At 42.9% G+C, this 26,931-nt stretch overlaps 1 protein-coding gene across 10 annotated transcripts in view; it reads left to right on the forward strand.

Annotated features, from left to right (window-relative positions):
• ptprub (protein tyrosine phosphatase receptor type Ub) overlaps positions 1–26,931 on the forward strand; it is an 833,961-nt gene that overhangs the window by 664,474 nt on the left and 142,556 nt on the right. For all 10 annotated transcript variants that reach the window (XM_068011591.1, XM_068011594.1, XM_068011592.1 and 7 more), the window contains one exon: positions 18,154–18,462. In XM_068011591.1, the coding sequence (XP_067867692.1) occupies positions 18,154–18,462 (309 nt within the window). The remainder of the gene's footprint in view (positions 1–18,153; positions 18,463–26,931) is intronic.

Here is a 26,931-nt window from a genome sequence, read left to right on the forward strand (position 1 = left end):
TTTCCTTAGACCTTCACTTTAACTGGCAACTTTTCATGGATCAAGATAAACTATTCACTTAATTTCAAAACTGGGGCAACTCTGGGCATTCTATTGTGACTAGGATTGGCACAAATAACTCCAGCTGATCGTCATCAGCTTCTCCTGAAAAAAAAAATTGGCATCCTGGCAATGGTGGGTAAGTTTTGAATGGCTTCCTAAAAATAATAAATTATGATTTACCATTTGTTCAAAATAGAAGGGCTCATGCCATGGGCTCATGACAGAGTTGCTATGAAGATAATGTGCACTGTGCCTCCAACGGAGGAGAGTTAGGTGGGTGTGTTAGAGGAGACAGCTTGACGGGTAGGACAAAAGGACAGACAACCAGGTGATCTCAAAGATAGATGTTGCTGCATAAATTTACATATCATAGGCATAGCAATTGGATTTGAAGGCAGGGGACCAGTGGTGCTTTTTTTTGTCAAAAATCCAAGGTGCCCCAGGATCTGGGCCTGGAATATGATGATTCATTTGAATGGGAATAGATTTACACACAACTTAACAAAGTAAAGGCAGATGATCATGAGGGCAAGATCCTACAACTCATAAACAAAGAAGGTGCTTAGAGAATCAGTATTTGTGATAAAGGTTGGCTAATTATTGAAAAAGATGCTTTGCAAGCCACTGGAGTTGAGCAACTCAAAATGTACGCTTGGGAAATTGGGCACTACATACTCTATTTAGCTAAGGTTCACCTTCAATGAGAGGAGCCTACAGGGTAAGATGAGGCAGAAAAGGAAAGCTGATGTCTGACACAGAGAACTCAATACTACAGAAAGCCGAGAGGAGTATAGAAAGTGGAGGGGTGAAATCAAAAAGGAAATTAGGAAAGCAAAGAGAGGGTATGAAGGAATATTGGCAAGCAAATCAAGGTGAACCCAAAGATGTTTTATCAATACATTAAGAGTAAGAGGATAACTAAGGAGAGAGTAGGGCCCATAAAAGACCAAAAAGGTAACCTATGTGTAGGAGCGGAAGATATTGGTATGGCTCATAATAAATACTTTGCATCCGTCTTCACAAAAGAGAGGGACGATGCCGATATTCTAGTTAAGGAGGAAGATTGTGAAGTACTGGATATGATAAACATAGGAAGAGAGGAAGTATGAATGGGATTAGCATCCTTGAAAGTTGATAAATCAGGGCCAGATGAAATGCATCCTAGGCTGTTAAAAGAAGCAAGAGAGGAAATAGCAGAGTGTCTGACCGTCATTTTCCAGTCCTCACTGGATACAGGTGTGATGCCGGAGTATTGGAGAATTGCTAACTGTGTACCTCCCTTTAAAAAGGGAGCAAAGGATAGACTGAATAATTATAGGCCAGTCAGTCTAACCTCAGTAGTGGCCAAATTATTGGAATCTATTTTGAGAGACAGGATAAACTGTCACTTAGGCTCAGGTTAGTCAAGGATAGTCAGCATGGATTTGTTAATGGGAAATTTTGTTTGACCAACTTGATCGAATTTTTTAAAGAAGTAACAAGGAAGATAGATGAGGGTAGAGCAGTTGATGTGGTCTACATGGATTTTAGCAAGGCTTTTGACAAGGTTCCACATGGCAGACTGGTTAAAAAAATAAATCCCATGGGATCCAGGGAAATGCAGCAAGGTGGATACAAAATTGGCTCAGTGGCAGGAAGCAAAGGGTCATTGTTGATGGCTGTTTTAGCGACTGGAGGGCTGTTTCCAGTGGCGTTCCGCAGGGCTCAGTATTGGGTCCCCTGCATTTTGTGGTGTATATAAACGATTTGGACATAAATGTAGGGGGCATGATCAAGAAGTTTGCGGACGACACAAAGATTGGTCGTGTGGTAGATAGCAAGGAGGACAGCTGTAGACTGCAGGAAGATATGGATGGTCTGGTCAGATGGGCAGAAAAGTGGCAAATGGAATTCAACTTGGAGAAGTGTGAGGTGATGCATTTGGGGAGGTCAAACAAGGCAAAGGAATAAACAATTAATGGGAAAATATTGAGGAGTGTAGAAGAAGTAAGGGATCTTGGAGTGAATGTCCACAGATCCCTGAAGGTAGCAGGACAGGTTGATAAGGTGGTTAAGAAGGCATATGGAATCCTTTCCTTTATTAGCTGAGGTATAGAATACAAGAGCAGGGAGGTAATGCTGGAATTGTATAACTCATTGTCAGGCCACAACTTGAGTACTGTGTGCAGTTCTGGTCACCTCATTACAGAAAGGATGTAATTGCACTAGAGAGGGTACAGAGGAGATTTACAAGGATGTTGCCATGACTGGAAAAATGCAGCTATGGGGAAAGCTTGGATAGGCTGGGGTGTTCTCCTTGGAATAGAGAAGGCTGAGGGGAGATCTGATTGAAATGTACAAAATTTTGAGGGGCCTGGATAGAGTGGAGGTGAAGGGTCTGTTCACCTTAGCAGAGAAGTCAGTGACGAGGGGGCATAGATTTAAAGTGATCGGTACAAAAATTAGAGGGGAGATGAGGGAAAACTTTTTCACCCAAAGGGTGGTGATGGTCTGGAACTCACTGCCTGCATGGTTAGTTGAGGCAGAGACCCTCAACTTAATCAAAAGGATTCTGGATATGCACCTCAAGTGCCGTAAGCTGCAGGGCTACGGACCAAATGCTGGAAGGTGGGATCAGAATAGGTGGATCATTTTTCGGTTGGCGCAGACATGAAGGACTAAGTGGCCTCTTTCTGTGCCGTAAACTTTCTGTGATTTGCATGTTCAAAGAGGTCAGGAAATAAACTGAGTTGAAGAGAAACTCTCTGACCAGTACATAATGGCGTTGGAGAGTGGACAAAGGAAACTCTCATCTTTAATGTTGTGAATTCATTTGAGCTGTAGTTGTGCATGTCAGTCCTCTGGTACCAGGAATCCCAAGCCTAACTTAAGGCTGGAAATGAGTTGCTGTCCACTGCCAGCTCAACTACCTCCTTCCTGCTTCAAGCCATCCTCCTGTTCAGACTTCAATGGAAGCTTTTGGGAGTATTGTGGATTCCCCGATCTAACGGTACAAAATTGATTTAAAAAAAGATCTATGCACCTGTTAGCTATTCCAACTTATCTCCTAAAATTTGTTCCCTTTTATCATTTCCATGCTTGATTTCCTCCAATTAAGATCCCAAAGAGCTTCTGCGTTTCTCCATACAATACAGGCGTTAGTAGTGTTCTCTGCTAACTATCCTGCAGTTTTCTATATGAGAGGAGACAAACATAATTTCTACCCCTTTAGAAACATGGGGCTGACTTTTCCCTGACATTGGAGGTGAGTTCTGATGAAAGGTCCCTTAAGCCTCCAGACTGCTGTTCCTAGCACAGGCTTCAACTCCTTTACCAAGCTGATGTCGTGCGCTGAACGCAGGATAAATGGGCATTTCAGCTCAAGTCCCCATCTTGGCCACCTTGGAGGATTGTTAGCACCTGAACCTGCTGCTGCAAACTGCTCTCTTAAAGTTGTCCCTATTTAATATCCTTACTGCTTGTAAGTGCTGCAAAAAGGTAGTCTGTTACTCAAAACCGGTTCTTCCTTTCACTCAAAGTTTCTGATGCTGCTCAAACCCTTCAAAATTGAGCTACCTATTGGAATTAATGTAAATGAAGCCCAGCCGCAAAAATGCTATGGACCGCATGCTGAGTCCTATAGATGGGCACGTCACACAGCTCACCTACCATGTCCCCAATACGCCCTCAAACTGAAAATCACCCCCATAGGTGTAATTGAAATTTTGTCAGTTCATATTCACCCTCTTGAAAATAACTGCAAGCCATACTAGAGCACAACAATTATTTGCAATGTCCCAAAGCGTTTCACGGGAGCAAGATCAAATAGAATTTGAAATCAAGTTACATAAGGAGATAGTAGGACAGATGGCCAAACGCTTGGTCAAAGAAGTTGGTTTTAAGGAGCATCTTAAAGGCGAAAGAGTAAGACAGAGAAGTTTAGTGAAGGAATTCCAGAGCTTAGGGCCTAGGCAGCTGAAGGTACAGACACTAATGGAGAAGTGATGAATATTGGTGATCTGCAAGAGGTTAGAATTGGAGGAGCGCAGAGATCTTGGAGGGTTGTAGGGCTGGAGGAGGTTACAAAGATAGGGAGGGGTGAGGCCATGAGGGATTTCAAAACAAGGTTGAGAATTTTAAAATCGAGGGGTTGCTGGACCAGGAGTCAATGTTAATTTGGGCTGCTTCTGTGGTACAAGAGGTAGAAGCCATGTTGCCTCTAAGATTTAGAAAGAACTGAATGGACTAATCCCAAAACCCTTAACTAAATCTCGAAAGTAAACCGATTGAAAGATCCCTGCACTTTGACTTGTTACTTGGCTCAAATAATTCATTGCGTGCACCAGATTGTTCACATCTATTTAAGGTCACTCTATCGCAGAATCTGAATTGCTCATGATGTGCAAAAGAATCCAGAATATAACTGAACAAAATATGACTTGAACTGAAACCTACTGGTCTAATATTCAAAGATGCCAAATAATTGCCCCACAAATGACAACCGGCAATGTGGCAAAGAATAGTGTGGTCACTGCTTGATTTAGCTAAAACAAAAGCTTAAGAATAAACTCATGAAATACCTTGTTTCGGGACATGTCGAGAGCATGTTGCAGATCAAATGGAAGGTTTTCAAGCAACATGGTCTTAATGAAAATCATGTTTGTGTGTGCAGGTTATTTCACCAATAGATTCTCGCACTTCATTCCCCTAGTCTCTTAATAGATGACAAGACAATTTAAGTGCTGCTGCTGCTCCTATTGTCTCTTTTAGAGACTAGATACAATATACAGACAATATTCTTATTAAACCACAAAATTTTACAGCTTGATTCAGAATGATATGAGATGTTAATATTTCATGTGTTTATTATGTATTGTCGGTGCAATCCCCTCAAAACTTGAATAAAAATTGTTACAAAAGAAATAGTTATGAAGTCTCTTGGAGCTCTAACTGAGCAGGAACAAATTTTGCCAATCCTCGGATTGACTCTGATCATGAAGCAGTCCTCTGTGTCTCTTGAATTTTTTCCTTTTAAGGGAAAAGAAAGAGAAAGGGCAGTCAGGAAAAGAATGCCAGACCTGCCAAGATGAACTTGCAAGCGTGTGAAAATGTACAGCTGAAGGCTCTGAGCAACACCAGGTCAAGATAAGAACCTTTCTAAAGACTTGAGTCCCACTTCAGAGACTTGAGCACATAATCCAGACTGACACTACAATGTAGTACTGAGGGACTGCTGCACTGTCAGAAGTTCCATCTTTCAGATGAGATGTTAAACCCGAGACCCCGTTTGCCTTCTAAGGCACTATTTTGAAGAAGTGCAGGGGAGTTCTGCCCGGTGTCCTGGCCGATATATTTTAGCGATGATGTTTGAGGAATATATATCATCTGACCATTATCCCATTGCATTTTATGGGACCTTGCTGTACACAAATTAGCTGCTGTGTTTCCTATATTACAATGATGACTTTAAGCTCATTGGGACAACCTGAGGTCATGACAGGCACGAGATAAATGCAAGTAGAAAATTCCAGAAATCAAGGTGCTGAGGTTCGGAACCAAGTGAAATCTAGGGTCAAAAATCTGGACCCAAGATCCTTAACATAATGACGTAGCTCGTTAGGAAACCAACTAAGAACATCAAGTCGCATGTAAAAGAAGGGGCTGTATACCTCAAATCTAGCCAACCTAGAGCAAACTTGGTAGAATAAAGAGAAAGTCTTAATTACCAAAAGAATGTCAACAAATTCATTTCCACAGGGACAGATAACTTCTTGCAGACAGACAAGGCTTCGTTAGATGTCCTAGTTCCCAGAGAAAATTCTCTCAATGGGAAATTGTGTACTGAAGACATTATATCCAGATTGAGATTAGAAGATTGAAATCTAATCAAATCAGACTTCACAAAGATTATTTCAAGAAATGTGTTTGCACAACCTTTATTCACTGAGAGGAGGAGGCTGAAATTCTTCACCACAAATTCTGACTTGACGAGAAGTTCCCTAAAATAAGACATTAAATCAGAATGAAGTGGCCACTGAAGATATCGACGCTGACAGGTCTGGCGGAGAAGTCGATATCAGTTCAAACCCTTCAGTTTCAGCACTTGTTCCTTGTCATTTGAAAGGGTAGCAAAAGAAATATATGATTATCTAGCACTCATAGCATCTGCTGAGAAAGAGACGCTTGCATTTGTATTGTACCTCATCTCTCAGAAATGCTTCAAAGTGCTTAAAGTACTAAGATGAACGTTGAAGTGCATTGACAGTTGTGTAGACAAACTCAACAATCATTTAGCATATAGCGAAATCCTACAATAACTTACATTTATGTTCCGTTGGCAACTTCAACATCCTATTTGACCCTGAGCTGAGTTTCCGACCCAATATTCTCTCCAATACAAAGACCACCTAACTTCCACCTCTGTAATGCTATTCACTTGTGTCCCTGCCTCACCCTTTCTGCTGCTGAAACCCTTATTCATGCCTTTGACACATCCAGTCTTGACTATTTCAATGCTCCCCTGGCCTGCCTCTCATCCTCTAAGCTCTGTAAAATTTAAATGATAAAACACTCTGCTCTCTCTATACTATCCCACACCAAGTCCCACTCAACGATCACCCTAGTTCCCTCTGGTCTGCACTGGCTTCTGGGTCACCGGTGCCTCAAATTTAAATTTCTTATCCTTGCATTTAAATTGCTTCCTTATCTCTCTCCTCCTTATCTCAATAACCTTCATTAGCCGTACAACCCCTCTCCACCCTTCCAAATCTCCATTACTTTGACTCTGGCCTGCACGTAACCCTCCCTCACCTGCCCCAAAACCCCAACACACCCACCCCATCACCCCACTAATAGCACCTGTGCTTTCAGCTCCCTTGGTCCTATGTTCTGGAATTCCTTCCTTAAATCCTTTCTATCTTCATCTTCTGGGCCTCCTTAAAACCCACTGTTTCAAGCAAGCTTTTTGCTCACTCCTCCTAATATCTGCTCTTTCAATTCAGCATTATATTTTTCTTTATACCTCTGCAAAACTGAGGATTTTCTCAGAGCATGTTGGAATGGATACGGAGCAGTGATGGGAGAAAAATTAAGGAGGTCACCAATAGCATAGACAGAAGCTTGTTTTGAAGAGATGATTGAAGGTGGCGAAAGTCGCAGTTTACAGAGAGAGTTCCATACTGGAAGGCTCAGGTGGCTGAAGGCTTCACCAACAATAGGGGAACAGGGGGAGGGTTTGTAAGGAATGCTGGAGTCAGCAAAGCAAAGTCGCTGAGATGCATATAGGACTAGACAGGATTGCAGAGACAGGTGGGACTTTGAATTCAATGCATTGGGAAGATCGGGAGCAATTGAAGGTTATCAAGGTAAGAGTGATAGGGGAATGAGATTTAATGTGGGATATAAGACAAGTGGCAGCAATTGGGATAAATTGGATTTTATGTAGGGTGGAGTATGGGAGGGTGGCACAGAACATTTGAAATGTTGAGGCTGGAGTTGATGAGGGTTTCAGTGACCTATAAAGACAGATGTGGAGGTTGTTGCAAAGATGGAAATAGGCAGTCTTGATGGTTTGGAAATAGGGTTTGAAGCTTAGCTGAAGGTTAAATAGGATTTCAAATTATTGCTGCTTCTGGTTCAATAAGCCTCAACAAGTAGCTAGGAAGGAGTCAGGGTTGGGAGTAAGATGCAGAGCTTTTGCCAGAAGTCAAACTGCCTAGCTTCATTCTTGCTGATATTAAGGATAAACTAGAACCTCCTCCAACTTATGAGTGGTTGTATGGATGAAGGTTTGAGCAGGGAGTCAGAGGTATATAATATAGTATATTTAAATATATATAAAAATTATAAAACATACTGACTCCACAGCTATGAAAGATGATAGCAAAAGACATGCGGATGAAGAATACAAGTGGACCCAGGATGGAACCCAGTGCACTCCTGAGGTAACCACATTGAAGAGGTTTTCACTGGCATTGGGATTAAGATAAAGTAATGAGAATGGAACAAGAAACCATTGTGTGAGATGTACAAGCTACATTGGGAGAGGGAGGAGTTGAATCAAGTGAGGGCAGTGCCATGAAAGTGGCCAAGTCAGAGAGGTGGAGGAGACTGGCATGGTCAAATGCAGCAGGACGAAAGTTAAAGTGCCATAGTCGCAGTCATTAGTAACTTCAATTTTGGTCCCACTGCTTTAGGCAGGGTGGAATGGAGAATGGCCAATGAGTTTTTGGTTGTGTTGGTTGAGAATCCTGGTCAGCAGACCAAGAGAATTCCTTGTTTTTCTACAAATAGTGTCAGGGAATCTTTAACAACCACCACCCACCCCCACCCCCCCAACCCCCGTACCACCAGAATAGACAGAAAAAAATTGCTGTTTAGTATCACATCTTGAAGGACAGCATGTCTGGCAGTAATCCATTGGACTGTCAACCAAGATTTTGCATTCAAGTCCTGGAGAGCGGCTTGAACCCATAACCTTCAGACTCAGAAGTGTGAAAAGCCACAGTCAAAATGCTACAAGTTTATTTGCAATAATTTATAATTTATTTAACATGATTTACTAAAGTGAAACAAAAGCCACTCAACATTCATGCTGATGTGAGAGGAATAAAGTGCTAAGACACAGCAGTGTCTCCTTTTGTGCATCCCTGACTTAAGCATGCCCCTAAAATGTAGCATATCGTGCCCATGTAGCATTAGATTAAAAGACAAAACTTAACTAGAGTGTAATTTACTATTGAAAAGGAAGAGAAATGTTTGTTTTTTCCCAGTTCCTTTCCTTCCCCCACCTGCTTCTTGGTCCTTCTAGCCTCTTTAGGCTCCAATTGTGTTCAGCCAAGAGGCTGGTGACAAATGTATATCCATTTATATAGTGCCTTATTACTTCACTCCAACATTGCAAACTGCCTTAGTCCTATGAATTACCTATTGAAGTGTGCTCACTGTTGTAATTTAGGCAAACAAGTATACAGGAGCATTGATGCACTCTGCCAAAATTTCCTCAAAACAAATTTGTGCCTCTTTCCAAACAATCTAGCTGAGATCAGAAATTCACTGTATAATCTGTATAGTAAGTCAATCCCATACCTTGCTGCAATCATTCTGTAGTTCAGGCCGGTGATAGGACAGTGTGGAGCTGAATACCGGTGTGCAAACACGCTGCACTCTATAGACTAGGTTGGTGACAATACATCAGAACATTAGGAGATGAGTGTTTTGTTGTGCAATAAAGGATATAGAGGCACTGGTGAAGGTGCAAATCAGATTTGCCAGGATGATACCGGAGCTGAGAGGTTATACCTTTCAGGGAAGATTGAACAGGCCATAGGAAAGAGAAGGCTGAGGGGTAACCTAATAGAGGCCTTTAAGATTATGAAAGGGTTTGGTAAAGGCAGACATAGAGAAGATGTTTCTGCATGTGTGGTAGACCAAAACTAATCCCACTGGTTTTCAAGATGGCCTCTCCATGGGGGTGGTTCTGTGGGACAATTCATCAGTTCGTTTGTTGCCTGGGACTAGCATACCATGCTCTCTGAGCACGTTGTCTGGAGAATTCCGTGATCTTATTTCCCTACATTGGCTAACTTGCCAGCTCATTAATTCTATTGTTGCACAATAAGAAAAAATATTCCCTACATTGATGACGCAGTTTTGCTTTGGGCACTGACATCTTTGAAATTTAGGGTAGTGATGGTCCGTGTGTGCGTGTCAATAGTTTGCAAGGGGTTCCTGGGAGTTTGTCAATATTTGAAGAGGGATCCCTGGAGTGTGTAAATATTTGATGAGGCTTTCCAAGAATATGTAAGTATTTGAGGAAAAATCATGGGAATGTGTCATTATTTTTTGAGGGGATTCTGGAGTGTGTAAATATTTGAGAAGGGATCCCAGGAGTGTGTAACTATTTGGAGAGAATATCGGACTGCAGTATTATTTTGAAAGACCATCACACTTCAACTTTAAAATTTCAGGGGTAACATACACAGAAACGTGAAGACTATTGGACTGATTCAATATGATTTCTGGTGCATTTGTAACATCAGTAATGAGTTTGTGAAAATGCAATTAAGAAATCTCGCACATAGGCCAGAAGTACTGAAACAGATCTCTTGCAGCCCCTCTAGCTGTTGCTGGAGTAAGTTCTTGATGGTGAAGAAAATAAATGAACTCCTGTTCGCTGGATTTTAGAGTTTTCTAGCAGCACAGTGTTCTGAAGTTGATATTGTCAGAAGCAATCAGAAATGTAGCAAAGATTTTCATTTGTGAAGCAGTGTTTATAGAGCTGTGAGTTGCTGTGTAATAGTATTTAATCTGAATCTGGCATTTCGTTTAGGTACATGTTTACTGCTCAATTTGTCTCTTTTTAGATGAAAGTGCCACTTTGCAGCCAATATGCTGTTAAATAATGGACAGCTTGGCTCAGCTGGTAGTGCTCATCTCTGAGTCAGAAGCTTGTTGATTTAAGCCCTGCTATAGACTTCACTATCCAATCTAATGCTTCAGTGCAGTGCTGAGCGAGTGGTGCATTATTGAAGTTGCTTTCTTTTGGGTGAAATGTTAAACCTGTCCTTGCTCATATATACAGCCTATCTCCCTATTCTCTTTGTTCCCATGGTCTTGATCATTGACACGGCCATCTCTGAATGCTTCTTTGTAACGCTCACCACCTATATCCCCTTGTCCCCTTCCAAACCCCATTTCCTTCTGCATCTATTCCTGGCACAAAACTCCCCCAAGTAACTTACAGCTGCACTTTCAAATTCCCAAATGCGTAGCCTCTGGTCTCCATTCACTATGATACTTCTGCAGCCATCTGTTTACTTATCCGTGCTCTCATATCTATCTTTGATGTCCTTGTCTCCAGCAAAACCTTGACTGTCTCCCATCCTGATTGTTTCCCTATGTATAGCCTCTATCTTTGCTCCTTTAAGTCCAAGGAATGCTAATTTGAGGGTATCTGGTGCACACCTGGCTTGCCATCTACTAAATTTGACTGGAGTACATCAAACATTATCAGGCCTCATTCTCCTCTGTCAAAACTGCCCATTAGTCCAAGAAGATCCTGGAGATCAGATATAACTCTTTTCACGACTGCAAACCATCTCATAAACCATTCTCCCCATCCCCTTCCAGCTTCACTTCCAACAAGTACAACACCCTCCATTCTGCTGCATCTCCTTGCTCCGAAGACAAATCTCCACCAGGTTCCTCCTGTCCAGGCCCAAAACCCACATCTCTCTCTTGTTTTTCTGCCCACATGCCCTATCTGAGCTTACCTTGTTCTTGGGACCCACCTCCTACTTGACTTCCTGCTGAACACCCACTATCTCTTCCTGGCCCCCCCCCCCCCCCCCCCCACGATACAAAGCGTTCCCTCTGCTCGGGAACTGCCCCCTCCTTTTCAAAACTGGCATCATAGCCCCTCATAAAGCCACCCCTGTCCTTGCAAATTTTTGCCCTATCTCCTTCCCCAAAGTCATAGAACATTACTGCCTCCCAAATCCGTGAAGGTTTCCACCCTGCTATGGTATTGAAATGGCTCTGAACAAAGTCACAAATTACATTTTCCATGACACTGACCGTGATGCATTATTCCTCACCATTCTCTTCCAATTCCATTCTACCAGAGACTTGATCACAAAATCTAGATTGACAATCCAATGCAGTACTGAGGGAGCAATGCACTGACTGAAGCCACTGTCTTCAACCCCTGCCACAAACTCCTCACCACCAACTTCAGCCCCCCCTCACTGACTACTTTCTCGGATTGAATCTGGTTGTTCACAACCTCTGTGTCTAATTAGATTCTGAGCTGAGCTTGCAGGTCTCTTTCCTATCCATCACAAGTATCACCACATCCACATCTGTAACATTGCCCTGCCCTGCTTTGCTCTCACTTCAGTCCATTCCATCCACTGCCAAAACCTTATCCATGAACGTATCACTCCCAGACTCAACTGTTCCAATCTGGTCCTTGTCTGCTTCCCATCTTGCACCCTCTGTAAATCTCAGCTCATCCAAAATTCTGCTGCCTCTATCTATTCCACACCAAGGGAAATTTTACACACCGCCCCCCCCTAACCCCAGACGCGGGGCTAGCATAAAATCAAATGTGATGGGGTGCCGTGTCCATTGGCTATTCACTTCCGCTGTTTTCTTTTACTGGTGGTAGGGGAGGTGGTGGGCAGCCCACCTGCCCTAGGGCCAGTTGACGTCCTTAAGTAGCTAACTAATGGCCACTTAGGGGGCCTCTTCCCGCCGCCACTGGTATTTTATCAGCGGCTGGGGTAGGGTGAGGCAAGGGTTGCCCAGACCATGTGGCGAGCAGCCAGTTGGTAAACCTGGCGGCCTGACCCTGCAGGCTCTGGGATAGGGAGGTGGTCCCTCCTGTTCGGGCATCCCCAGTAGCAAGGGCCGCCCCCATTTGAAAGATCCCCCATCCCCCAGCTTCTCGATTACACCCCTGCCTGACTGGCCCTGGTGAGGCAACCCCACTTGCCTTTACCTCCAGCCCTGCTCCTGGTCCTGAGCCTTCTGCAGTCCCAGCAGTGGCCATCCCTCCCGGTGGTGCTGCTGGGACTAAGAGCTGTCGGCCCTCTGATTGGTCAGCAGCTCTTAGAGGTGGCACACCCTACCTCAGAGGGGTGAAGGCCACGACCTCAGTCAACCAATTGCCTGAGGAGCGTAAAATCCAGTCGTGACTTCCAGGGCCAGTGGAGGCGGGCTCGCCCCCAACTTTCCAGCCAGTGGGTGGGGTCACTGTCTTTGCATTAAATCCCAGCCCAGGTCTTTCCCTCACTAATCAATATTGACTGCTGATCCCCCAGCACCTCAAATTTAAAATTCATATCCTCGTTTAAATCTCCTGATCGCTTTACCAGTCTACTCCTCTATAATCCCCTCCAGGCCTACAACCCCTTGCCGTGGAATTCCTTCTCTTAAACCCTCCACATTCCTCTCCTCCTTTTAAAACCCTCCTTTTAAAATCCAGTTCTTTGACTAAGCTTTTGCTCATTTCTTCTAATAGTCCCTGCTTTGGCTCAGCATCCATTTTCCTTATGGCTCTCTGAAACCCGTTGGGACATATTTCGATGTGGTGCTGTACTGCTGTGGGCGTGCGGGTAATGAAACCCTCTGTTCACTATCTATATGTTCTCAGACAAAAACAAGAATTTTGCTAGAAATACCGATCATGGAAAATTTTCCTATGAAATTTCTGATATTGCTGACACCCATAGACTGCGTAAAATGGATCCCCCCCACCCCCCAAACATCTTGTTCAAAACTTTAAACTTAATTTCAAAACAATCAAATATGTCAGCAAAGCTAGGCAACAAGGTTACTTCCTGATTATTCTGGGTTCCTTGGTATGCTTTCACAGAAACATTAGTTTGAGGCTTCAGGTGGTGTTTAAAAAGTTTCACTGAATTAGTCATTCTTCAGCCCACATTCAAATTAGAAAAGTTTCAGAACTAATCTTGAAGCCAAAGTTAGCTGTCAGATTTATTGTCTCAGTCAATTCTTCTAAAAGAGCTAACTTAGCACCAATTTCTACTTGGGTTTTTCGAACCACTTAATTCAATAAATCAAGGGTTTTTAATCCCTTCACGTGTATAGCCTTATTGAAAACACTTAGAGATTTTCCAGTGTTGGTCTGACCACCAATTAACGATTACCTTTTGAGAAATCTGCTCAGTTTAATGCCAAAGGCTGTTATTGAACAACTTTAAGTGTGGTTGCTATTTATTATATATATAAAATGTTAAAACCCTTTGAAGTCTAGGAAGGTGAACAATAGCAGTTGAAGAAGAGCTGTACATTCTTGACATGTTGGATTTGGTGCAGGAACTTTTTTTGTTCATTCATAGTGTTGTTGGAGAGAGCAGAAGAACAGTTAAAATACTGAGATTTTCCAGTTATCTTAACAGAGTTACAAACATGGGATCACTTAGTGGGCTTCTCAGTTGCCTCCTTGTACAGAAAGACTGATGGATAAATAGGTTCTTGTCCTACCTTATACCGGGGCAACTCAATCTTCAAAGGTTTGGCATCTCACAGCAATGAGGTGCCAAATGCTGTCTTGTTTTGAGTTATGACTTGCTTTATCCTGTTCTCTCGGGGTATGTACTTCAAGAAAAAGAAAGATTTCTATTACAGTCAGCTTGTCACATCGCTCTGAAAAATCTCAAAGTGCTTCATGTACTTTGCGATTAAGTGACTGTTACTGTGTAGGCAAACATGACCAGGCTGTAGTTTATGTACTTAAGTGATATGTAGATTATCAATGTAACAAATAAGACATAGGTGCATAATGATCCCAGAACATTTTAAAAACAATTTATTGATATTTTGGCGATTTGTCCTTTTCTAGGGTACTTTACAAAGATTTCTTCATATCTCTGGCACTGTTACCTTCCAAAATCCTCTTCAGAATATCTATAATCTAATTTTAGTTCCATCTTTATTCCTATTTATCTCGTCATCCTTCCTATTCTTTTCAATCTCGATAGCTTCCTGCATTGACCCGTCACTGAGTTTTCTCAACAAAAAATATGTATTCGCACAACCAGCTTCTCTTACAGCTAATATTTCATTCACACCAGCCATTGCTATTTCTTGCTGGACTTGAGGGAGGAGGGGTGTAGTGGTGTCTGTCTCCTATGGACTGTTTCTGTAGTTTGTATTGCTATAATGGAGCAATGGAATACCGAAGACATAACATTCCTATAATAAGAGATAAATAATCTCCTGTGTTGATGTTCAAGTCCAGCAAGCGTTATGACACCCCCTTTGTTTCACCTATTGTGGGTTCCTTTTATCACATTTTCTCTTTCACCAGGAAAGCCAAGTTAATGCAGACACAACACCTGTTCACAAATACTGTGAATGTCCCTCTAATCAGCCAGCACTCAGTGTGCTCCAATGGAGTAGAGCTAAACGATTTCTGCCTCCTCTCGCCTGTAACGGGCAAATATCTGCATGGAACAGATTGGTTTCTAGATGTACTGACTGCAGAATTCATCACTCCACCATTTCACAGTGTCTACTCCTGCACCTGTCATTACTTTTCACAGCAGTGCATGATGTGATAGGACAGGAAAACAGGACTGCTATTCAATGTTGCATAGTGCTCCATCCAGTGGATTCAGTGAGAACTGAGTGCATTTTGGAAACAAAGGCAAGACTTAAATGTTAGTCGGTACATGAGAGACTCCTGCCACAATCAGCCCACCTCTGTCCTTCAACCCCTCCAAACCACACCCCCACCCACCTCACCACCCCTGCCGACACACATCTGAGGTTAATGATGGCAAGGCAAGCATCTTGAAATTCATTCATGCAAAAGGATGAGCTGCCCGTGGAGGCAACAGCAGCTCGCCCAGATGATTTAGGTGGGGCCCGAGACTCAATTTTAGGTCAGCCTTGGTCTCCCGATTTGGGGGCGCATTGCCACCTTCATGCCCATAACCAGGCACTGACGAATTTCTACTCTATCTCTCAATCATTTTTCAGTAAAGCTTCAAGAGATTGGCAGACTCAGTGTTAATTATGTTGAACACATCTAGCACTGCTCCAGCTTAGGCTTGAAGGTCATTGTCAGTAATCTTCTCCTTATTGAAGCAAACACTTGGACTGAAGGCCCATTGTTTGCATGCCATTCTTGTAACATCAGAGACATTCTGCAGTCATTTTCCCTCTTCCATTGTAATATCTGTTCTTCACACACCCTCTTTTCACCTAACTGAAACAGGCCACAAATTCTCATTTGTAATGTCGCTGTCAATTTATTAGAGGAACGGGCCCACTGTTGTATTTTCTGTATAAAGTGGGAGGGCCAAATCTAGCAGCATCTTTGTAAGATTTAGGTTCGGGAGTCACAGATACCCAAAGAAGAGGGTCGAGCTTATAATGTGATTTTAAAATAGTTTATTAAGAAGCAGCAGTTTAAATGAAACACATATTGAGAAGTAGCAGTTTAAATATGATGATGCATAAGCTAATAGACAGAAAAGACATATATGGCCCATAACAGATTAAATGGATTACCGTTCCCAGATCATAGAGTGGGGCAGAACGGTGTTGGCAGTCTTCCCAATGGATGAGGCAGGCAAAGTGTTGGTCACATTGGTCCTCAGGGTCCTCAGTCTTCTTGAGCTAACCAAAGTGTTAGGCCAGAGCCAGCACGGATCCACCTTGGGAAGCTCTTTTCTGTCCGAAGAAGGCCCACTTTCTTTCCTGAACACTTGTTTTAATTACTTTGTTTCTGGCGGCTGGTGAGTGTACCATGTCAGTCATATTCAAGGTAATCCCTCCCATTTCCATCCGGAGCCCATGGAGTCATCTTGTGGCTCATCGCCTACTGGGACGTTCTGTTTAAGCTTTACTCATGGTATCCCGCTTTATCAGCTTTAGGAATGTCTCGTTTCAGAGCCTGTGCTAGGATTATGTCCTTGGCAGAGATAACAGGCCTGTGCTGCCCTGACTGGCTGCCATAGGATCTTTCTTAACAGAGAGGGGCAATCACGATGCAATGTCTATTAATTCCATAAGAATTCTATATTATTCTGAAAAGTATCATTTATTAAAGGTCCCATATCTTACGTCTTTCACAAAGTTTGTCACTGGGAGGGGAGGGGGGAGGGGTGGGGGGGGGGTGCGGTTATGAAGTGGTGTTGCATGCCACAGACTGATTTAACAGGATATCTCGTCTCACCTCTATAAGCCTGTGGCTTTACACACACATGGACGCATTTAGATCCAATAGTTGTGTTCACCTTTGTTATTGGCAATTGTTGGAGTTTATATGCTTGCTGCAATGCTCAATGAGTTTGTTTGTACCCTACATATCACTGCACTAGGGAGTGAGTAAAGTGGACCGAATCAGCGACTCTGTTCCTTATGGATGTATGGATTGGAAGCACTCAAAGCCTTCCACATTTAAGATTTTGGAACTGGCTATTTGTGTGTGTCTATTTTTGTATTTTTGCATGAATACTAAAAGGTAATCCATCAATTCAGGGTTCTACAAAATTTAAGTATATTTCTATAAATCCCTATTTTAATGCATTGATTTAGGACCCTTAGGCAGTACCTTTTGTAAGACATCGTATGACCAATTCTCCCAAGCACTGTCCACAAAGTAGCGGCTGAATGCTGGTGAGGGATCTCATGTTATCCCTTTGACTACTGAGTCTTCCTGGTAGTTATCAATATAGACCTGTAATTGACAGCTCTTCAGAACTAGAGTGTGGGCCCCGATGTTGACAGGGCGGGTGTGGCTGAGTCAAATACAGCCAGGGAGATGGAGGTCCTGGCAATTTTAATGGCAGAAGCTTGTGAACATCTTGTAGCTCTGCCTCCTGCCCGGCACCTGGCCAAATGGACAGTCTGGCCAGCGGGCAGCAGAAAAAACCCAATCGCAGGAGACTGGTACCTTGTAATCCGGAGGGATGAGAGGAAGCTCCAGTTAACAATTTGGAGTTGGGGAGGGGGCTGGTCGGAAATTGCAGGCGTGGGTAGTGGAGGGGGAGGTGGACGTCAGAGGGCTGGGGGAAGGCTGGAGTTTGGGGCTGAGGGAGGCCAAAACCTTTTTTGCAGGACCTGGATTGAGCACCCCAGCTCCCCCTGACCCACCAGGGGTGCTGAAACAGCGACTTACTTTGTGGACTGGCAGCTCCTGTCCCTGTTTCAGTGCCAAATTTCCTGATTCCCCGAGGAAATCTGTGCAGCAGCAGTTAACTTCAAATTGGGCTCCCAAATGTAGGAGCCCAATTTTAAATATGTTAATAACCGTCCTGCCTCTTCATGGTGGGACACTAGGATGTCCCAGTACGCGCCACTGTGTATCAAGAATTTAAAATGTTGAGTGTTGTAGACTGTGATTAAGGGGATCTTACAGTGTAATAAAGCACCTCAATATTTGAATATCCTCTAAAATCACAAATATGTAGCATTTGATATTTCTAGCTGAATCTGTCATCACAAAGCAGCATGATCCCACTAGGTCTTGCCTCTTATTTCATTAAAGTCAATGCAAAAAAATAAAATTCCTGATGGCAGATGCTTCATGGATGTTAATCAATTTGATGGTGTTGATCTAGGGTTGATGTTCATTACCGTTATTTTTAATCACAGAACCAATGCGAGCGCCCAAGGGCCTCACCTTCTCCGAGATCAAGCCGAGACAGATCACGCTGCAGTGGGAGCCACTGGGGTACAACATCACTCGCTGCCACACTTACTCTGTCGTCATCTGCTACCACTACGCCTTCGGAGTTGGCCGCAATCAGACGTTCAGAGGTTGCCAGCAAGCTGAACCAGAGGTCTCTTGGCTCACCATTAAGAATCTCCTGCCTTACAAAAACATCTATGTCAAGCTGATTCTAACCAATTCTGAAGGAAGAAGAGAGAGCAAAGAACTTATCTTTCAGACAGATGAGGATGGTAAGAACATTCTTTATTTTTTTTTCCCTCTGCCATTCAAACTTGGCTGTTGCTCAACTGGCTGAAGGAGAAAGCAACAACCTGAACCAAATTGATGGAAAAGTAGCCTGGAAATGGTTCTAAAATGTGAATGGGTTTTGAGAGTAAATCAGCTTCATCAAGGCTCCATTCCTCATTCCTCACAGCTTCCCCTGAGACCATGAATTGACCAACTAGAAGATGTACAGGTGCATCCCATGGTCAGGTGTCCCACAAATTTACACACGTTGATCTGATGACCGCAAGCTGGCACCAGCCACAGGGCAGCCCCACGGTGGCGGAAGGGAAACTGCAGAGTTTTGGAAGTAGAGCTAAAAACAAATATGCTAATTCCCACAAACCTGTGGCTGATAAGCTCATTCTGATTATGAGGAGTGATTGCATAAGCTAGGCTTTATTCCCTGGAATATAGAAGATTAAGGGGGTGACTTGATTGAGGCTTTTAAGATTTTAAAAGGGACTTGTAGGATAGACAGATTTCTTTTTCCTGCTGCTGGGGAAATGTGGTACAAAGAGACATAACCTTAAAATCAGAGTCAGGCCATTTCAGGAGAGAAATTCGGAAACATTTCTTCACACAAAGGGTGGTAGAAGTGGGAACACTCTCCCACAAAAAACAGATTCAGGATCAATTAATAATTTTGCTAGCCAAGGGTATAAAAGGATATGGAGCCAAGGTAGGTGGATGGAATTAAGATACAAATCATAGGAACATAGGAAATAGGAGCAGGAGTAGATCATTTGGCCCCTCAAGCCTGCTCCACCATTCGGCTGGATCATGGCTGATCTTCTACCTGAATGCCAAGTTCCCGGACTATCCCCATATCCCTTGATATTTTTAATATCTAGAAATCTATCGATCTCTGTTTTGAATATACTCAATGGGCCTCCACAGCCCTCTGGGGTAGAGAATTCCAAAGATTCACCACCCTCTGAGTAAAGATATTTTTCCTCATCTTCGTACTAAATGGCCTACCTCTTATTCTGAGACTGTGTCCTCTGGTTCTAGACCCCCGCCCCAGCCAGGGGAAACATCCTTCCTGCATCTAACTTGCCGAGCCCTGTAAGAATTTTGTATGCTTCAATGCAATCATCTCTCATTCTTCTAAACTCTAGAGCATGTAGGCCCAGTCTCCTCAATCTCACCTCATAGGACAATTCTGCCATTCCAGGGATTAGTCTGGTGAATCTTAGTTGCACTCCCTCTTTGTCAAGTATATCCTTCCTTAGGTAAGGAGACAAAAACTGTACACAATACTCCAGGTGCGGTCTCATCAAGGCTCTATACAGTTACAGCAAGACTTCTTTACTCCTGTACTCAAATTCTCTTGCAATAAAGGCCAAGATGCTATTTGCCTTCCTCATTACTTATGAACAGGGACATGCAGGTCCCTTTGGACATCAACACTTCCCAATCTGTCACCATTTAAGAAATACTCTGCATTTCTGTTTCTCCTACCAAAGTGGATAACTTCACATTTTTCCACATTATATTCCATCTGCCATGTTCTTGCCCACTCACTTCGCCTGTCCAAAACCCCTTGAAGCCTCTTTGCATCCTCCTTACAACTCACATTCCCAACTAGTTTTGCATCTTCAGCAAACTTGGAAATATTACATTTGGTCCCCATATCCAAATCATTGATATAGATTGTGAATAGCTAGGATCCAAGCACTGATTCTTGGGGTATCCCACTAGTCACAGTCTGCCATCTGAGAATGACCCATTTATTCCTACTCTGTTTTCTGTCTGTTAACCAATTATTAGTCCATGTCAGTATATTACCCCCAATCCCATGTGCTCTAATTTTGCTTACTAACCTGTGTGGGACCTTCTTGAAAGCCTTCTGAAAATCCAAATACGCCATATCCACTGGTTCCCCTTTTTTCTATTCCACTAGTTATATCCTCAAAAAAACTAACAGGGTTTGTCAAACATGATTTCCCTTTCATAAATCCAAGTTGGCTCTGCCCAATCATACCATTATTTTCTAAGTATCCAGTTATCGCATCCTTTATCATAGATTCTAGCATTTTCCCTACTCCTGATGTCGGACTAACAGGTCTGGAGTTCCTCGTTTTCTCTCTCCCTCCTTTCTTTACATTTGCTACCTTCCAATCTACAGGAACTGTTCCAGAATCTACAGAATTTTGGAAGCTGACCACCAGCACATCCGCAATTTCCACAGCCGCCTCTTTCAACACTCTGGGATGTAGATTATCAGGTCCAAGGGTGTTATGAACTTTCAGTCCCATTAATTTCTCCAGTATGTCTTTTTTACTAAACTAATTTCTTTCAGTTCCTCCAACCATGATCTTCTTGAATGGCAGAACTGGGTTGAGGGGCTGAATGGCCTACTCCTGTTCCTATCTTGCTATCTTTTCTTGTTACAGATCAGTTGGTTCCTCTCAGGTCAGGGGTGTGGACCCCTTAAAATGAATCAATTAATACCAGTCGCAACAGTGATAAAGGAATGACATTCATCTTTATTATCTTAATTTCTCAGCTATAGAAACTCCTGCACTTCAGCAATTCATAAACTGGCCTAGCAATCAATTTATCTTATAGATTTTAAGATAAATTCTCCATTTATTTTGAAACAATTCAAATTGATGTTCCAGAAAGTTGCCACCAGAAAGCACTGACCTTCAGGAAAAAAACCCTTCATAATTCTTCCCTTTAAGCTCTTGTTACAGAACATTTGATGATGTAGTATCTCATTAAGCGACAAAACACCTCACAAGCTAGTATTTTGCCAGTAGCCCTGACACTATTCAAAATTACAGAATTTTTGCTTGCTTTTTGTTACTATGATGAATGCTTGAAATGCAAAAACATTATCCTTTCATTGTTTTCTGATTTTGACTTTGGTTCATGTGATTTAATCAGGTATCAATCCACTGGCTTAGTAGTGTGGCTGAGTTTAGTGATTTAACCATTGTGTTGTTTCATGCAGGGGCCTGTGGTGATTGAGGCCCAGAGTTTCCCTGAGCCTATAGTCTAACATTGCTTGAATTGATCTATTTCTTTACATTACTCCCTGTAGCAGACAGAAAGCAATACTACAGGCAGTTTTATCCTTTTTTAACAGTAAAGTATCTCAAAAAAGTAGATTTAATGCAAATAAAATCTTCTCATTTGAATTTTAATGTGGAGAATAATGGGTGCTCTCATTAACTGTGTGGTTAAATAATACCACACCATGTGGTCTTGTGTACAGACCAGGAGAACTCTGGTTTGATCCCTAGTTTGTGTTAAGTTAGCTGATCTCAGTCAGGACTCTGTTTCTGGGCATTATATACTGGTCTCCATGTCCCCGAGATTAGTGGGAAGAAATAACAGGTTTCCTGTTTCTGGTCGCTAGCCAGTGATTTCTGCTGGAATGTACCTGGGTGTCAGGTGTAGATTTGATCGGACTCATGATGGTCCATTATTGGCAAAGGCAGCTGGCAATTTAGTTATAAAAGAAATTCTATTAAGTTCCTGTCTTACTAGCTCTGAGGCAGCATCACATATCTGCCTGTCACTGCGACTTGGACAATACTGCAGCCTAAATCGGGGACCTCTGATAGTGTCACTCAATTCCACACGGTAACTTGCTTGATTCTGCTGCACTGTCAGATCAAAATGTTTGAATAGGAAAGAAGCATGAAACGCAAGTCTAATTAGCCAAAGGCCACTAACTGCATCCCGTCGCAGTCAAAGCACAGTAGGGATGTTGACTGTGGCCTTGTCTAACAACGCACTTCCTTCTGTTGAAGGTTTTATTGCTGTCTTTGTTAGCCACAATAGAGCATCTGAATGGAATGACAGAATGACACATCTGTACACAAATATCAACCATTAGATCTCGCTGTTGACATTTGTTGCACTTTGAGGCATGTTTTGTTGCATTTCCATTGTTGTTTAGACCATGTCAGATCTAGTGGCTTGTCACTGCTTCAAGACTGAGTGGGGTTTGAAACTAAGACTCAATGGAGTCACTCCCAAGTAAGTCAATTCTCCTATTTTACTCTTTATGCCATTTTAAGAACAGTCATGTAAAAATAATCAGTTAGCATGTGACAGACTTCAGATAAGTTCTTAAATTCTCATTCTTGTTTTCAAATCACCACATGGCCTTGCCCCTCCATATTACTGTTAATCTACAACCCTCTGTGCTCATCCTGTTGAAGGAAACTGTAACTAAATCTAGAGTCTTTGCAGTGTTTTGCCTTTCTTCCTTTCAAACATAACATTTGAGAGCGACCAGTTAAAAATTGGGAAGTTAGGAGGACGAAAGGAAGTCTGGCAGATCCTTTTCATTCTAAAAATAATTAAAATATTTGTTGAGTGCATTATCAGGAAAGACTGTTGAAGTGAAGACTATGGGCTGAAATATATACTCCCACCACCGAAAACTGATGTCGCGGAGCCGCCATGATAATAAACAAGGCGGCTCATTGAAATAGCTGGGGTGGGCTGGCACCCCCACCCTCGCCACCCCCGATGACAAGGAGGGACTGGGCTGTCTGTCCCAGAAATGCATCAGCTGCCTGTCCCTCCCGCCGCCACCCCCCCCCCCCCACCCCGCCACGACCCCCAACGTCAGGGGGTGGGGGGTTGGTCTGTAAAATTCAGCACTGTAAAGGAATCCATGTATGTTTCTGGAGAGAAACATTGAGAGATATGATGAGAAGATGGGTAGGGCCAACCTATCAACAAAATGCTGGGCCGAAAGACCTTTTTTCACTTCTAGAAATTCTTATGTTGTAAAATGTGATATGAGTACAACAATGTTGGCATTGTGCCTTGTCGCTTTTAGTTTGGGCCTTTTTGTTGGATCTGCTACTGCAGGTAGGGCATGTCTCAAACACAGAGTGGGCATGTCTCAAACACAGAGTGAACTGAAGTGGGATAGAGCCTTGTAGAGCAATTTTTCCATACTTCATGGGGCCTTTAAGCAAGTTGATTAGTACATATGTGAAAATTAGTTGCATGGAAGCAAGCCAACAACTCTGACATTAGCCATGTTTGGAAGTTGAGAGCATATGTCACTTTACAAATTGCTTTTATTGTCATGAGAAATTTCATGTAAAATTGAATAAATTGATTTTCTGAATGTTTAATGAACCCTTTCAGGCATACTGAAACATTGGCATGTACAGCGACTAACTTGCCAAAAGTTAGCATTTTTTTTTTACTTAAAGAAAATAATGAAGTACTTAACAAATACTTAATCTGAGCCACTGTAAAGCTCCAAAGTAGAGGGCTTCTCCCCTCAGGGAAGGGGAAATCAATAGAGACGAGCTTAGTTCCACAGTACATCCCACTATTGACTGTTCATGAAACATCCCTTTGCATAATCTGGTCTGCCCAACTTCCTGGCGCAGTAATCGGTTCCTTGATTCAGAAATGATAGTCCACTCTCAGAAAAAAAAAATGAGGAAAAGTCCCAAAGAGTAAAGAGTAAATTGGAGAAACAACTTAAGTTCGTGATATCCTCTTACAATCTCTCCTGGTGTTACACCTGGAAAGTTGAGACCAAGTGTAGCCTTCAGGTGAAGCAAGGCTTGAAGAGGGAGCTCCCCATTTTAAAGCTGGGATTTCCTCAGCTCCTCCCACTTCACCATCACAACATCTCTGGAAGTGCAGCAGGAATGCCATGAACCTTTGTAGGTGGAATAGATGGAATTTCTGCCGTGTTCCCAGCAAAGTTATGTCCACCATGGCTTTCGAAGTCCATATTTAGAGTGGCAATGGCCTGTGTCAGCTTCTCAGCTGTAATTATACTCTCTCACCAGCAAACCACTGCCCCCCTCCTCCCACTGCCCACCCCATCACCACCCCCACTCTTGTGGGTGTAAATCCAGAATGGCAAATTGATACAGATGTAGAGATTTTACTGCCCGGATGATGTTTCTCCCTGGTTGCTCGCAGAGGTGCCCTGGAAATTATTTAATTCCTGGAGAATCCTGGAGGGTTAGCCATCCGACCACTTATTTAGCCCAACCGTGTGGTTTTCACATCATTGACCTTCCAAAGCCATCACAGAAGGTCCAAAAACAGAAAGTCACCAATCATATCTGGGCATTTGTTGTTGTGTTTTTTTTTTAGAGATACAGCACTGAAACAGGCCATTCGGCCCACCAAGTCTGTGCCAACCATTAACCACCCATTAATCCTACACTAATCCCATATTCCTACCACATCCTCACCTGTCCCTATATTCCCCTACCACCTACCTATACTAGGGGCAATTTATAATGGCCAATTTACCTATCAACCTGCAAGTCTTTTGGCTGTGGGAGGAAACCGGAGCACCCGGAGGAAACCCACGCAGACACGGAGAACTTGCAAACTCCACACAGGCAGTACCCAGAATTGAACCCGGGTCGCTGGAGCTGTGAGGCTGCGGTGCTAACCACTGCGCCACTGTCCCTGTGCTGCTGGTACTCTGGAATTTTCCCAGCCGTATAAGCAGGGCAAATTCCACAGCAACTGAGCTTCAGCGCTTTAAAGAACAGCTTCTATTTGAAGTGGTTCTGCGACATAACCTGAACAAAACTGAAAGAGAAACAACATTATGGTATTTCCATGAGATGAATTGTTCCTGCCGTTAAATTGTATTGTTTAGAGGTTTTAGTCGGGTTGGGAGTGAGTAATGCCATAATATATTGTAGTGGTTCGAATGCTTCCTGAGGGCCAGGGTTGAATAGTTTGAGAGTCATCAGCTCAATTCCGATGTTAATGACAATCTTATATTCACTCTTTGCCAGCTGCAATTTTACAAAGCTATGCTGCAGGCTTAATATAATTTGTCTACTTGGTTCAAGACTGCACTCACATCTAGGTCAAGCCCCACACCGGGGTGGGATTTTAACTCTATTTGCTGGCAGAAACCGGGTGGGTGAGCAGTTAAAATGTCACAGGTTATTTGCCATAAGAAACTTGCCAGGATCTCTCGGTGTTTAATTTTAACCTCATCATCTGGACAGTTGGCAAATACTTCTGCCTAATCCTGTCGGCATCCTTTTTCAATCGGACCCTGATGGTGTCTCAACTCGGGCCTGAGTGGGAGAAGCCATCTTTGAAAGGCCAGCAGGGCAGGAAGTGGACTGATGGCATGGTAACCAGGCCCAGTGATTAAAATTGCTATGGCCTCATGCTGCCACAAGCAGATTTCTGGCTGGAAACTCACCGGGAGCTAAAATAATTCCCCAGGGCTTGAGCATATATTCTAGGCTGTAGGTCTTCCGGAGTGCTGCATTGTTGAAAGTGCTGTTTTTTGGATGAGACCAAAATCCAGTCTGTCTGTTCAAAAGGACAGTAAAGATCCTATAGCAGTACCTGAAGAAGAACAAGCAACTGGATGCAGATACACAATGCAATATGGATATGCTCACACAAAAACATAAGAAACAGGAGCAGAAGTAGGCCATTCGATCCTTCAATCCTGCTCTGCCATTCAGTACAATCATAGCGGATCATCTGCCTCAGCTACACCGTTCTGCATTATTCCCAAATCTCTTGATTCCCTTCCAGAAATCTGTCAATCTCTTTCTTGAATATACTCAAGGTCTGAGCATCCACAGCCCTCTGCAGTGGAGCATTCAAAAGATTCACAACCCTTTGAGTAAAGAAATTTCTCCTCATCTCAGTCCTAAATGGTAGACCCCTAATTCTGAAACTGTGACCCCATGTTCTAGACTTCTCAGCCAGGGGAATCCACAGATGATACAAAAATAGTGTGTGGGAGTTGGGTCTGGTGAAGCAGCCACAAAAAGTACGGAAAGATCTAGACAAAGAAGGCAAATGGCTGGAGTTGCAGCAGATGAAGTTCAAAACATAAGGTCAAACACTGGTAGAACAAAATGGGAATGATACAATGCATGGTGTTGAATTAGCTGGGAGGAAGCCTAAGAAATTTGAGAGCGATGGTAGATTCAAGACTTACTATGTCCAGTTATTACAGACCTGCAATCAATAAAACAAACAGAATGCTGTTGTATTGTCAAGTCAATGGATTGTATGCCTGAAGCCATCATGCTGGAACTATATAAGTTTCAGGTCAGGTCACATCTTGAATATTGCGTTCACACACCTGATTTTGCTGCAGTAAAATCTTGATTCTCTGGAGCAGAATGATTTTTTAATTTTAAGCCTACATAATACCCAGGGATCATTCACTCAATGACAGCCTTAATGATAAGTCTGAAACAGCCTGATTCAGTTCATTCCCAAACGCCAGGAGAAAAGCCTCTCGCCCCTTTAATTAAGAATATGGATACTGCTAAAAGCTGAAAAATGTATCTTCACTGGTTTCTACCTTGCTACATATGAGCATCTGAATATAAAAGGACAGGGAAAGACCAGCTGGCTCATCGTGCCTGCCTCATGTGTCATGGTTTAACGTTTTACTATTTTAAAGGTGCTATATAAATACAAGT

The sequence above is a fragment of the Heterodontus francisci genome, chromosome 31 (genome assembly GCF_036365525.1).
Source record: "Heterodontus francisci isolate sHetFra1 chromosome 31, sHetFra1.hap1, whole genome shotgun sequence".
NCBI lineage: Eukaryota > Metazoa > Chordata > Chondrichthyes > Heterodontiformes > Heterodontidae > Heterodontus > Heterodontus francisci.